This window comes from Papio anubis, chromosome 3 (assembly GCF_008728515.1).
Source record: "Papio anubis isolate 15944 chromosome 3, Panubis1.0, whole genome shotgun sequence".
Classification (NCBI taxonomy): Eukaryota; Metazoa; Chordata; class Mammalia; order Primates; family Cercopithecidae; genus Papio; species Papio anubis.
This window is the reverse complement of record NC_044978.1, coordinates 87,198,917-87,214,557: the sequence shown is the minus strand read 5'-3', so window position 1 is coordinate 87,214,557 and position 15,641 is coordinate 87,198,917. Positions and strand designations below refer to the sequence as shown.

The 15,641-nt window shown below is 33.7% G+C and overlaps 1 protein-coding gene across 7 annotated transcripts in view; it reads left to right on the top strand.

Annotated features, from left to right (window-relative positions):
• BANK1 (B cell scaffold protein with ankyrin repeats 1) overlaps positions 1-15,641 on the top strand; it is a 310,335-nt gene that overhangs the window by 73,934 nt on the left and 220,760 nt on the right. For all 7 annotated transcript variants that reach the window (XM_021938668.2, XM_017958886.3, XM_017958885.3 and 4 more), the window contains one exon: positions 9,143-9,282. In XM_021938668.2, the coding sequence (XP_021794360.1) occupies positions 9,143-9,282 (140 nt within the window). The remainder of the gene's footprint in view (positions 1-9,142; positions 9,283-15,641) is intronic.

Genomic DNA, 15,641 nt, shown 5'->3' with positions numbered 1-15,641 from the left:
CACATACCCAAGGTGGTTATTATTAATCTGGATTTGCAAAAGTAAGAACATGTAAATTATGAGAAATTAGTTTGTATACTGTGTAATGAAATGACATCCAGTAACATCATACATTTTTAAATATGTCAGCAGACAGCATTTAAATATATGGCAATTACTAAACATATAACTAAAATTTTGTGCTTTGTTGTGACATTTGGATTAGCAATTTATTTTGAGTTTTATTAATAAACTCTATTTTCTTCCCTTTCTGTGTTTTTTCCCCTCAAGTCTCTGGTATATTTTTGTGGCTCTGAAAAGCATTTTTTCCCCTTTATTTTATCAGTATGGTGCAATTTGTACATATAATCTTCTCATCTTTTCCTTATCTCACTTACAAAGCTAATCATTTGATTATCCAGCTTTGCTTATAGCATGATAAATTGTATCAGATTTAAAATTCCAGATGGAATAACCATACTTGCAACAATAATTGTGCTAAAATCAAACTCTAATATTAATCTAATACTAATATCCAGATATCTTAATATAAATGTAAGACTACTTGGTTTGTACATTTATGATGTCTTTTCATGATCAGAGAATAAAATCATCTTACAAAACCTCATAAATGTGAACTTTATAAAATATTTGGAAATAAAAATATGCTCAATCTTGTTATGAATTTGGAAATGGCAAAAATATTTTAAATTAAAGATCATGTCAAACACATTTTGAACATGTATTCCTTTTAAAATATAGTGATTATGCAGTCTATTTACAAAGCATTTACAGACTTCTCTTTGTGTGGAAAGCGTGTGTATGGATTTCCTTGCACAGCTTAGACTGAAGTTGGATTATAAGAAGGAAAAACTCCATACTAAACATTTATAAACATTTCAGACACTGCTTTCTGTCATGGATAAGCATATGTAGAAGTGAAATGAGAAAAACTCTGTCTCTTTCCTTTTCTTTCTTTCTTGTCTCAATGCCGCCTACTTCATTATGTCACATTCTTAAGTGGTTTAATGAATAAGATTTTCTAACTAATTAGTTTCAGAATTTAAATTTAGTTAGACTAAAGTCACTATAGAAACATCAATATTGCAGATTCAGAAGCACTTAAATAATATTTCCCAAATAGCAGATCAAGTTGTCAAATATAATTACTCACATTACTTAAAAATTTTTGCTCAGTTTACCTACTGGCTAGGACAGTATAAAGAATAAAACATGTCAAAGTTCAAATTAATTATAAGAAAAGCAGAAAATGAATATGTCATGCTTTCCAAGATATACCAAGACATAATATTGTCTCCATGGTTAAACAACAAATCTGTAATAAATAGATAAATAAACCACTATTTACCAACTATCATAATTAAACTTATTTAAGTATTTGTTTCAACTGTTGTATTCTGTAAATTAATGAGAAATTTTCTCCCAAAATGTTGACTGCTTTCTATCAATATTCAAGATGGTTACCTGAACCTGTTTGGGAGTATGGATGGAAAATGCCTCAGCAGAAATAGGCCCAGAGCCTTATTTTCTCTGCTTCATGTCACTGTATTTTGAAATGTTTTGAATCCTACTAAGAACAACTAGTAAGAACTACATTTTACATCATGACCCAGTACATGTGCACAGATATATAAGGAAAACAAAAGTTTTACGAGTAATATTTAGACTAATCGTTTTAGCCCCAACAGTAAAGAGCCCATTTTTACAAGAAAAAGCTGAACAACTACAAATTGACCACGTTTCTTGAGCCCATTAGAGAACTAAAGTTGGAAGGTGTTAGTTGCAGGTGTTAGTTTCTCACCATCATAAGGGTCACAGGTGTCACTCCTATAATAAAAGACAGATTAACAAGAGAAAAGCGTAACAAATTTATTTAATCAAAGATTTATAGGAGCCTTCAGAAATGAAGACCCAAGGACCCAGGGGAAACTGTCTATTTTTATGGTTAGGTTCAACAAAGAATAAACAGCCATGTAGAACAGTGATTGAACAAAAGAGTATGAACTAGTGGTAACAAGCTTGAGGGGAGGAGGATCCAGTAAGGCCTGTCTGTACAGATTTTTGTTGGCTTCTCTATGTGACATTCTTTCCTCCTATGTATGGAGCAGGCTTTCTCTGAAATAAGGATCTTTAAGGGAGAAGAGAGAAGGGAGACCTTTTTTGGTTTTGTGGTTTTCTTTGGGAAAGAGGAGTTCTAGTTTCTATGCTCTGCCTTGGGGAAGAGGAATTCTTGCTTCTATGACTGGATCGGGGGCAGGAAGAAGGGTGGGAGACATGAAGATGGAAGGTCAGAAAGACCTTGCTTCTGAGGCCCTTTTGTCTTCTTTAGTTCAAAGTATGCAGCACACCAAGACGTCATACTTTGGGGTATTGTCTTCTGAGCTCTGACAAGGGCAATCCACTATTCCAAAAGCTGGAGAAAACGATGAATTAAGAGAGTGTCACTTGAAATCTGCTTACCTAGAGCAGAAGCCACTGGAGCCACAAACTAGTAGGAGCACTTAAGTGTTAATTTTGACGGAAGTCTGAAAGCTGAGAATGGATTAGTTTGAGAGTGAGAAACTCCTGGAGGCAGTAGTTTTAGGAGGTCCCCACACTTTTGTGGGATTTACCTCCATGAATCCCACCAGGTTTGTACAATGAATATCTGAGAAAGATCCCATAGAACACTGGTGGGGTCAGAGGAAGAATAATCATGGTGAAATACTTCCAGCATGTTCTCCATAGCACAGGCCTACTCTCCAGAAGAAAACACTTTACCAGAGCCTCATTCCAGCTGGGAGAGGACATCATTACACTGTGGCTCCCTCTGGCCTTCCTGTCTCACTTAAGGGGGATTAGGTGAAGCTATGCCACAGCAAAAACACTTGTAAAGTCACAGTGAAGAGTCACTAAAAGACTAAGACTTAATCATAAGAATATAGAATGCTTTCCTTCCTTACCACCTTATGGTTACCACAGCAGGATTCCAGCATAATGACAGTGGATTACTGTTTAAAAAACGCAACCAACCAGCCGAAAAATCCCAGCAAGATCCAGACTCTCTCTAGGTAAAGTACTTAGAAAAGTACATAATCAAAAAGAGAGACAGAAACAAAAATGGTAGAGGAATTTAAAGCCACTAGCACCGATAGCTACAACAAACATTAAATACAGTCCAACTCCTAAACAGATTCCTATAAATTCTTTCACTACAGGACTATTTACCTTATATCTAGTCATAAACCAAAACCAAACATTGCAAAGCATTCCTAAAGCAAGATAAACACAATTTAAAGAGACAAAGCATGCATTAGACTAGAATTAGATACGACACAGTTGATGAAATTTTCGGAGAGGGATTTTAAAAGTGATTAAGATATGAAAGAATCTTATGGAAAATGTAGACAACATGAAAGAACATATTGATTATGTAAACTGAGATAAATTTTGAGAATCAACAGGAAATGCTAGAAATCAGAACCACTGTATCAGAAATTAAAAAGTAACTTTAATAGGTTCATTAGTAGACTTGACAAAGGTCAGAAAAGAATCATTGAACTTGAAGACAGGTCAATGAAAACTTCCCAAGCATAAACGGTAAAGAGAAAAAAGTTTTTGTTTGTTTGTTTGTCTTTTAAAGAAAGGACAAAACATCTAAGAAATGTGAGACAATTTCAAAAGGTCTAACATACATGTAATTGGAATACAAGAAGAATGAGAAAATGAAGAACAATAAATGTTTACATATTAATGGCAGCGATCAAAACAGATATAGGAAGCTCAAGTAACACAAAGAAAGATAAATATAAAATATTGACACCTATTCATATTACATTTGAACTGTAGAAAACTGAAAACAAAAGAGAAAATCTTGTCAGAAGTCAGAGAAAACAAATAACTTACCTGTAGAGAAACGAGTATAAGAATTATGTTGAATTTCTCTTCAGAAACCACACAAGCAAGAAAATAGTGAAGTAAAATATTTTAAGTATTGTGAAAAAAAGGAACCCACCAATCTAAAATTCTGTATTCAGTGAAATTATCCTGAATATGGAACAAAGGAGAAATAAGGACTTTTTCAGACAGAAAAATGAAGGAGTTCATTACCAGCAGACCTGCGCAGCAAGAAATTTTAAAAGAAATTATTTGGGAAAGAAAGGAAATAATATAGGTGAGAAACTTAGATCTACATGAAGAAAGAGCATCAGAGAATAAATGAATGAGCATAAAACAAAATCCTTCATTTTTCTTATTTTTAATTGATCTAAAAGATAAATGTGTGTCTGAAGTAAACACTATCAATGTGTTGCGTGATTACAGCATAAGGATAAGTGAAAGTAATGACAGCAATATCATAAGGGACAGGAGGGACTTAAGTTTGTTAAAAATGTATATTTCAGACTCTAGGACAGTTACTAAAAATTTTTTAAAAACTATAAATAGTAGGCTAAGAAGAGAGAAAATGGAATCCTACAAAATTCTCGAATAATTTTGAGAGAGAGAAGAAAAGGTTGGGGTAGAGAGGGAGAACAAAGAAAAATGTAGGGGAAAAAAAAATTACAAGTATGGTAGATATAACCCAACCACGTTACTGAAGCCAAGTAATCACTACTTAAGTTTAGTGAATAGTCTAAGAACGTCAGTTAAAAGACAGAGATTGCCAGAATGGATAACAAACAAGACCCAATAATATGTTGTCTATAAGAAACTCAATTTAAATATTAAGACATGGGTAAATCAAAAGTGAAAAGTGAAAGGGTTGGAGCAAGGTAGGTTGGAGGTTGGTGCAAAAGTAATTGCAGTTTTGCAAATGACATTGAAAGTAATGTAATGAAATTGGAATATAAGAAGAATGAGAAAATGAAGCAGAGATCAAAACACAGATACACCAACCTAATACCGTGATAATGCTAATCAAAGTAGATCTGGAAAGTTGTACTGATTTCAGACAAAGAAGACTTTAGAAAAAGAAAAATTATCATGAATAAACAGAAGCATTATATAATGATAAAGACATATTCTCCAAGAAAACAGAAAACTCTTAAACATGTATGCACTTAACAACAGTGTCAAAATATGTAAAGCAAAAGCTGCTAGAATTGAAAAGAGCAATAGACACTATTATATAAGATTTGAACACTGTCTTTCAGTAATTAATAGACTCAGCAGACAGAATATCAATAAGTATATAAATGAACTGAACACTATTGTTAATCAACTTGATTTAATTGACATTTATAGAATACTCCATCCAACAACAGTAGAATGCACATTTTTCTGAAACTCATTTGGAACATTCACCAAGATAAGCCATCGGCTGCATCTTTAAAAAATAAACTCTATTCAATATAAAAGAATAGAAATCATACAAATTGTGTTATCAGACCACAATAGAATTGAAATAGAAATCAACAGCAGAAAGATAGTTGGAAAATCCCCCAAATTCAGAGATAGAGTAACACACTTCTAAGGTAAAATTCAAATAATTTGAAATAAATTAAAATGCAACTTAACAAAGTTTGTGGAATGCAGATAAAAAGTATGGACAGGGAAATTTTTATCATTAAAAACTTATAATAGAAAAGAAGAAACATATATAATAAATAACCATGCTTCCACTTAAGAAACTATAGAAAGATGAGCAATTTAAGTGTAAAGCAAGCAGAATAACATAAATCATAAAAATTAGAGCAGAAAACAATGAAATGGAAAATAAGAGAGAAATTCAACAAAATCCAAAGCTGGTTCTTTGAAAGGATCAACCAAATTGATACACTTTTAGCTTGGCTAACCAAAAAAGAAAGAGAGAAGACACAAATTACTAATATCAAGAATAAGATAGGGGTAATTACTACTGACCCAGGAACATTAAAAGGATAATAGTGAGTATGGATACAAATTTGATAATTTAGACAAATGGACAAATTTCTTGAAAGACATAAACCACCAAAAGTCACACAAGGAGAAATGGATAATCTGAAGAGGTCTATGTCTCTAAAAAATTGAATCATTAATTATTGGTCTTCCATAAAAAACAGCAGCAGTGCCAGATATTTTCAGTTGGTAACAATGTAGAGATAAACAAAAATCATTTTAAAGTACAATTATGCTGATAGGTGGTGAAATCTTAAGATGTTCTTTTACTAAGTAGCATCTTTCCCTTTTGACACATGGAAACATCTTAACCTGATGTTTTTATTTGAGAAAATGTCTTCTAATTTTGCCATCTCCCCTTTCCTTTCAGCTCAATAACTTGCCACACCTATAATTAATTTATTTTCTAGAAACCACACCCTCCTAATGGTAACCATAGGTTTGTCACTGACAGGGACTGTTTTGTACTAAAGCAATTTGAGTTACTAAAATCTCAGCTTATGTCAAAACTTATAATAAATATATGTGAAACCATTAAACTGTAAATACTAACTAATTTTTAATTTTTACAAAGAATGTAGAGAGTATTCTTCTGGTACTTATAGTACCGTGAGAAAAAAATTTAATGCAGCAGGAAGATAACCAATTAAAATTTGAAAGGAATGCATAATGTATCCACAAAGATTTAGAATCTCTTTATTAAGAAACTATGCTCTGGATAATGTAAATTATAACTTTATATTTCATTAGAAGAGCATGAAAAATACTTCAGGATATGCCAAATATAATGCTCAACCTGCTTAAGAAAATAACCATTGATAATATATTTTTATAAATATCGTAATTCAGGGAAACAATTTTAACATATTTTAAATTGATATTAATTTTTAGGCATGACCCAGGTTTTGAAGCCACCTATATTTATTTAATGATAATATTAGAATCCAAATAGAGCCATGTTTATTTCATTTTCATGGAAACAGTAGTGGGTTCATTTAATGTTTACCATATGGGAAAAGTCTAAAATGGGATCATAAAGGAACACAGCTTTTCAGGCAATAGACATACGCAGACAAAAGAGCTCTGAAATTAATAGATTTGTGAAATATCCACTTTTATCGAATTAGTGAAATATTTTAACTACTCAGAAATACCTTTGGATTATAGTTCTCATAAATTACTTCAATTTGTACCTCATCAAGGACAGACCACTTAAGTATAGAGAAGGGGAAGATTGACAAAGACATTTGAATGTAACAGAATTTGAGATTTGAAATGATGGGAGCAAGGAGTTCATTTTCCCCTTCCATTCTGTGCCTGTTTTCCTCTTCATGGCTGACTCAGTAATATCCTGGCTTGGTTTGGAGATCTTGACCTGTATTTGTGTGCACTTACAGGGTTAGGTGTTGCTTGACTACTTTCGTCCAGACGGTAAACAACATTTAATTTTACTCTCTTCTATTTGAGTCCTTACATTAATTGGTTTTTAGTTTTACTGAGAAACTGTAAAATACAGTCATCATAATGAACCAAAATTAAAGTAAAATGATGTTCAAGCAGTACAGGGTACTGCTCATGTAAAGGTCAGTTCAATAATATATTACTGAGGAGAATCTATAAGGCATTCTCTGTGACATATAGTTGGGACCAGTAATTAGGTATTGATTTAATAACTGCCATTTAACAAATATGAGAATGTATACAGCAAACACAACACTTTAAAAGGCATCTCCTTGGAGGATTACTCTAAAATCGACATCATTATCAGTAGATGCACTGGTAAAATTTTGAGTTAACTAAGGACTCAAGAATAAATCAGTTCAGTTTCATGTTAGATTTTAAAAATATAGAATATTTATCTACTCTGTATCAAAAAACTACCAAGCAAATCTCACCATATACCTCTCATGATTCATTACCTGATTTTCTTTCAAAAGGTTAACTCTCCATGGTAAAACTCCAAATCTCTTTTGTGATAAACAAAATTAATATCTTCTTTCAAAATAATTTTTATGACTTATCATAACATTTACATTGAAATTTATCTTTATTAAATCTGCTGAAATTGATTTCATTTGACTCCAATAACTCTAGAACCCCCTTTACCATATGCATACTGCTTTAGCTGATGAGATGTGCTTTAAAACTTTCATTTTTGTTTGTTGTAGTTTCCCTTACATTCTCTATTGGATGAATGCTTCTTTGGGAAGAGAGAGCTCCTATTTTTCTACATATATCATTATAATACAGGCAAGGCATCTAGTCAAGAAATATGAGAGGAAGAAATTTCAGCTCCTTGACCTAGTTAAGCTTAAGATTGCTTTCGTTGCATTTAAATTTCCTTCAGCAATATTATAAGAAGTCCTTTAACAGCTTCATGAGATAAAGTGAAATTAATACTTAAAGCTTAAAAATTTTAAATATTCAAAGCTGTTATATTTAATGACTTATTCCTAACCCTAGATATTTGAGTGACAGTTTTCTGGGAGAACTTGGGAAGTATCTCAATGACAGATTAAAAACTCTTAAAATTTGTTCCATAAATGAATTTAAAGAATTACATTTTGTTTACTTTTCTTACACTAAAACATAATAACTTTTTATTGATTGCTTTTTGGTATTCTTTCATAGACAGTCCTAAATTCTTATATAACTTTAATGCTGCTCATATACTACAGCACAGTTCACAATGTAGTGTATCATTCATTTTGAACAATTTGTTCTCAAAAAGGTTTTAGATGAATGTATGATGTAAATACTACTTTAGTATCTGGGCATTAAACCTTGCCTTTCCCAGGGTTTTTCATTGTAGTCAACTGAATACGAGTTGTATAATTTAAATCAGCTCTACTCTTTCAAATTACAATTTTGAGAAACTTGCCTGTAATTAATTAAATTGTTTTCATAAGATAAATAATAAATACCTAACTTTTGATAAATGGCTATACTTTTCCAAATTCTAAAGAATTTTGTCAAGATTATAGAATGTTACGAAGAAAAGTTATATTAGTAAGTAAGTAGGGACAAATAATTTAGTGCTTTACTTTTATTGTTATTTTAACATACGTTTTGTATTTTAAGTTTTTTTTAAGCAATTAAGTCTAAAATTGTACATTTCATTTTGTGGTTTCCAACTACCAAGAATTTTAAAAACGATTTTAAGTGCTAGAGATTAGTAAAAGTGTTATGAATTTTTAAAGACTTCTTTTATATTCTCTAAAAGATGTAATAGTATGAATATGCATTAAATACTCTGCCCCTAATTCTTGTTTATTATTTTCATAAGAGTTTCCTGCTGGTTCAGTCCATGTCAATGTCTACTGTGATGGAATCATTAAAGCCACAACCAAAATTAAGTACTACCCAACAGCAAAGGCAAAGGAATGCCTATTCAGAATGGCAGATTCAGGAGACAGTTTGTGCCAGGTAAGTTGATCTTTCCATGAAGTTAATCGTAATGTAAGCTGAAGAGCTAATGAAGGATAAGAGGATTCATGCTTTGGTATAAGTTTGAATGTTGATTGAATAAGAGTGAATTACTACTGGTCAATAGGAAGGGAAGAAGCAACCTCTGCTGTGCCAAAATGTGGACAAATTACTTTGCCTAGGTCAAAAAAAATCCAGATAATGTCAATGGAAAACAGCTTATTCATTACAAGGTAGCCATTGTGATGGGCTCATTTTAAAGCTGTTACAAGCATATGGAGAGAGCAATTAGAAAGAACCCCTAAGAAATGAATTCCTTCTTTATTCAGACCTGCATAACATAAAGTAAAATGAAAGTCAAATCATCTGTCTCATGCTTTGAGATTAAGAAGTTAGACAAACCAAAATGTCACCAAAAAGGGAACATGTGGTGTCAATCTAGAAATTGTTATTTTCATGTGGACACTTCTAAGCTCAGTGTATGTTTTCCTTAGTTTCATTTATTATTGTTATCTGTTTGTGAAAATTATTTTTTGTTTGTGATGTTTATTAGGAATATGTGCTTATTCCATCAAATTTCCAGAGTGAAATAAAGGCCATTTCTAACGACTTGATAATTAGAATTATAACTTTGCTTAATTGCCTCAGTTTTTCGTGTGAGTGAGAGGGAGAAGGGGGTAGAGAAAGAAAGTCTAAGTATCTTCAGATTTACCATAAAATTTACCATAAAAACTTATAGGATTTTTAACAAAACTATCAATGATAATGTAGCTGACAAGTTGTCATGAAGCTTTATGTGTTTAAACTAGATTAGAATTGGAGGATTTGTTATTATTTCATGTGACACTTTTTTCTATTAGAGTTTTATTTTTGTATTATATGAACAACATATTTTAGAACAAAGGAAAAGGTAAACATGTCTTAGAAAAGGACAGGGAGTGAAATAACATTTGTCAAACTGGAGAGTCTGAGGACATTTGACAAAATGTCTATATTGTAATTCCAAAGCAAGTACAAAAGTAATAGCTTGAAAAACGGACTGTTTCATTTCCTTGTGACAAGTCCACCTTATCCCCTACTTAAAAATTATGTTCATAACAAAAAAAGATTAATAAAGGTAATATATTGCATTGTGACTATTCAGTCAGTGTAGAAGTAAAGTAGTCCCCAAACGTATTTTCTGTTGGTCTTTCTGTTGTGGGTGGGGATCTTTGAATATAGTAAAAAATAAACGTAATTTATGACTTCTGGACAATTTTTCAGGATGCTATAAATATGCAACTCATGATTTCTTTCACAGCTTGAAGTGGAAAAAAAAGTGAGTTTGCTAGTTTTTAGATAAGTAGGAAAATGCTGTTTCTTTTTTACCCTCTGTATTGGAAATGAGGGGAAAGAAAGAGTCACGGCTTTTCTCAAGGATTTTTCTCTACCACCAAGCTCTGGTGGCCTGTAGAAGGGAGGATGTTGGGCAGGCACAGGATGATTCAGGTTTTACCATCAGGAAAGAGCCATTTCACGTCAGAGGTCTGAGTAATGACAGAATTACTCTAACTTGGTGGCAGCAAACCATGGCATGGCAAGGAGAGACAATAAGAGACTGTTTAATTTATGTAATTTAAGGGAGGTTTAGAGGTTTTGCAACTGTCTTGAGGGCACCTAGAAGTATTGTGGGATTGGATAAAACAAAATCTGAGACTGGGATCTCAGACCAGATCAAGCTGTACTGTAACAGGCTGGATAGAAGGAAAGGCTGCACTTCAGTGAGTCTCCCAAGCATCTTGGACTAAGTATGACATGGGATTTGTCTAAATCTTCTGGTATCTGGACCACACAGGGTATCTGTGAACTCACTGAGGAGGTGAAAAGCACTTTCTACCCCTAAAGAAGCAACTGCAGAGGCATTGCCACAGTGTATTTTAGGTTTGTTTGACCTCGAAGGATTTGTCCCAGCCCACACTGTGCTTCTCCTTCAGGGCATTTGGTTTTCCTTTCTATATTTGCTTTTGCTCCCACATAGATTATGTATTTAACGAATTTTGTGGTTGGACATGGTAACTCACGCCTGTAAACTCCGTACTTTGGGAGTTCAAGGCAGGTGGATCACTTGAGGCCAGGAGTTCAAGACCAGCATGGCTGACAATGGCAAAACTCTATCTCTACTAAAAATACAAAAATTAGCCAAGCATGGTGATGTATGCCTGTAATCCCATCTACTCAGGTGACTGAGGCAAAATAATCGCTTGAACCCAGGAGGCAGAGGTTGCGATGAGCTGAGATCACACCACAGCACTCCAGCCTGGGTGACAGAATAAGTCTCTGTCTCAAAAAATAAAGACCAAAAAAGAGGAAAGTAAAAAGAAACAAAACAAAACAAAACAAAACAGCATTTTGTGGAAAGCTGTACATTTCTTTTCCAGATTAAACATTTCAGTAATTGTTTCTTTCATGGGCTACTCTGCCATTTTATTAACAAAATGTGAATATTTTGCCCATGGTTCACTTTGAACATCTGTATTGAAAATACAATGTACATTGTAATTTTATTTAGCATAATTACTCTTTATAAGTCGGAATATATGCCGGAAGATTTGAATATTTAAAATAACCTACCTACTTAGCTGAAATGGTATATTGTAAGAACTTTCCTGAGTTTTTTAGTAAATTTTAATGGCAGATGTGATTTCAGTAATCCTAAAACTTAGCAATAAGATCTTTCTCATGAACATTTAAAAGCTATTGGGCATGTAATAACATGAACATTGTGTGAATTTGAGGAAAGAATTACTAATGAGAAAACTGCCGGGTTTATGTTTTAGCAATTGTTGAGTTTGTAATAAGAGACTTTGTATTATCATTTAAAAGAAACCATGCATATAGCCAAATGAGCATTCTGTGAATTTGAGAAAAGAAATAATAATGACAAATCTGGCTTTCTAATTTAATTTTTAATGACATCTATTAGGTTTTAGAACACCTAACCTGAATAGTTTAATTATCTATCTGCTTCTTTAATCATTTCTTCTTTGTTGGATAAATACTAAATCCCAGAACACAGCCTCATAAAGGTGAAATTTCCAGAGCATCACTTAAAACAGTAAATATAAGAGAGATTCAAATGAAAGAAATCCAAAGCCCAGTTTCGGATGATAATTAGAATTGAAGTGCTAGTGTTAGAAATACTAGTAACTCCTGTTGAACTAAGGTAATTAAAACCTTTGAGACTTTCATCCTATTTACAAAAATGTCTTGGGGAAATAATAACATTAACTTTGTAACTAGGTAACAACATAAAAGCAAAATAACATCGAAAGTCTAAAAGAACACACTAATTATTTAATTTAAGTAGTAGGATCCTTTTAGTAAAAGATTTCTTTTTTTTAATTATACTTTAAGTTCTAGGGTACATATGCACAACGTGCAGGATTGTTACATATGTATACATGTGCCATGTTGGTGTGCTGCACCCATTAACTGATCACTTATACTAAGCATATCTCCTAATGCTATCCCTCCCCTCTACCACCTCCCCAGAATAGGACCTGGTGTGTGATGTTCCCCTTCGTGTGTCCAAGTGATCTCATTGTTCAGTTCCCACCTATGAGTGAGAACATGTGGTGTTTGGTTTTCTGTTCTTGTGATAGTTTGCTGAGAATGATGGTTTCCAGCTGCATCCATGTGCCTACGAAGGACAGGTACTCATCCTTTTTTATGGCTGCATAGTATTCCATGGTGTATATGTGCCACATGTTCTTAATCCAGTCTGTCACTGATGGACATTTGGGTTGATTCCAAGTCTGCTATTGTGAATAATGCCGCAATAAATATACGTGTGCACGTGTTTTACAGCAGTATGACTTATAATCCTTTGGGTATATCCCCAGTAATGGGATGGCTTGGTCAAATGGTATTTCTAGTTCTAGATCCTTGAGGAATCACCACACGGTTTTCCACAATGGTTGAACTAGTTTACAATCCCACCAACAGTGTAAAAGTGTTCCTATTTCTCCACATCCTCTCCGGCACCTGCTGTTTCCTGATTTTTTAATAATTGCCATTCTAACTGGTGTGAGATGGTATCTCATTGTGGTTTTGATTTGCATTTCTCTGATGGCAAGTGATGATGAGCATTTTTTCATGTGTCTGATGGCTGTATGAATGTCTTCATTTCAGAAGTGTCTGTTTATGTCCTTTGCCCACTTTTTCATGGGGTTGTTCATTTTTTTCTTGTAAATTTGTTTGAGTTCTTTGTAGGTTCTGGATATTAGCCCTTTGTAACATGAGTAGACTGCAAAAATTTTCTCCCATTCTATAGGTTGCCTGTTCACTCTGATGGTAATTTCTTTTGCTGTGCAGAGCTCTTTAGTTTAATTAGATCCCATTTGTCAATTTTGGCTTTTGTTGCCATTGCTTTTGGTGTTTTAGACATGAAGTCCTTGCCCATGCCTATGTCCCAAATGGTATTACCTAGGTTTTCTTCTAGGGATTTTATGGTTTTAGGTCTAACATTTAAGTCTCCAATCCATCCTGAATTAAGTTTCATATAAGGAGTAAGGAAAGGATCCAGTTTCAGTTTTCTACTTATGGCTAGCCAATTTTCCCAGCACCATTTATTAAATAGGGAATCCTTTCCCCATTTCTTGTTTTTGTCAGGTTTGTCAAAGATCAGATGGCTGTAGATGTGTGATATTATTTCTGAGGGCTCTGCTCTGTTCCATTGGTCTATATCTTTGTTTTGGTACCAGTACCATGCTGTTCTGGTTACTGTAGCCATATAGTATAGTTTGAAGTCAGGTAGTGTGATGCTTCCAGCTTTGTTCTTTTGTTTAGAATTTTTCTGGCAAGTAGGTTCTTTTTGGTTCCCATATGAACCTAGCAGTGCTCTTTGTCCAACTCTGGGTGAAGAAAGTCACAGCTTAATGGGGGATGGCATTGAATATATAAATTACCTTGGGCAGTATGGCCATTTTCTAAGACATTACTCTTCCTCCATGAGCATGGTATATAAATTCTTCCCATTTGTTTGTGTCCCTTTATTTTGAACACTGTTGGTGGTTTGTAGTTTCCTTGAAGAGGTCCTTTACGTCCCTTGAAAGTTGGATTCCTAGGTATTTTATTCTCTTTGAAGCGACCGTGAATGGGAGTTCATTCATGATTTGGCTCTCTGTTTGTCTGTTGTTGGTGTGTAAGAATGCTTGTGATTTTTGCACATTGATTTTGTATCCTGAGACTTTGCTGAAGTTGCTTATCAGCTTAAGGAGATTTTGGGCTGAGACGATGGGGTTTCCTAACTATACAGTCATGTCATCTGCAAACAGGGACAATTTGACTTCTTCTTTTCCTAACTGAATACCCTTTCTTTCTTTTTCTTGCCTGATTGCCCTAGCCAGAACTTCCAACACTATGTTGAATAGGAGTGGTGAGAGAGGGCATCCCTGACTTGTGCCGGTTTTCAAAGAAAATGCTTCCACTTGTTGCCCATTCAATATGATATTGACTATGGGTTTATCATAAATAGCTCTTATTATTTTGAGATACATTCCATCAATACCGAATTTATTGAGAGTTTTTAGCATGAAGTGCTGTTGAATTTTGTCAAAGGCCTTTTCTGCAACTATTGAGATAATCATGTGGTTTTTGCCTTTGGTTCTGTTTATATGCTAGATTACGTTTATTGATTTGCGTATGTTGAACCAGCCTTGCATCCCAGGGATGAAGCGCACTTGATCATGGTGGATAAGCTTTTTGATGTGCTGCTGGATTCGGTTTGCTAGTATTTTATTGAGGGTTTTTGTATCAATCTTCGTCAGGCATATTGGTCTAAAATTCCCTTTTTTGTTGTATCTCTGTCAGGCTTTGGTATCAGGACGATGTTGGCCTCATAAAATGAGTTAGGGAGGATTCCCTCTTTTTCTATTGATTGGAATAGTTTCTGAAGGAATGGTACCAACTTCTCCTTGTACCTCTGGTAGAATTTGGCTGTGAATCCATCTTTTCCTGGATTTTTTTTGGTTGGCAGGCTATTAATTATTGCCTCAATTTCAGAGCCTGCTATTGGTCTATTCAGGGATTCAACTTCTTCCTGGTTTAGTCTTGGGAGAGTGTATGTGTCCTGGAATTTATTCATTTCTTCCAGGTTTTCTAGTTTATTTGCATACAGGTGTTTTAAATATTCTCTGATGATAGTTTGTATTTCTGTGGAGTCGGTGGTGATATCCCCTTTATCATTTTTTATTGCGTCTATTTAATTCTTCTCTCTTTTCTTCTTTATTAGTCATGCTAGTGGTCTATCAATTTTGTTGATCTTTTCAAAAAACCAACTCCTGGATTCATTAATTTTTTGGAGGGTTTTTTTTGTGTCT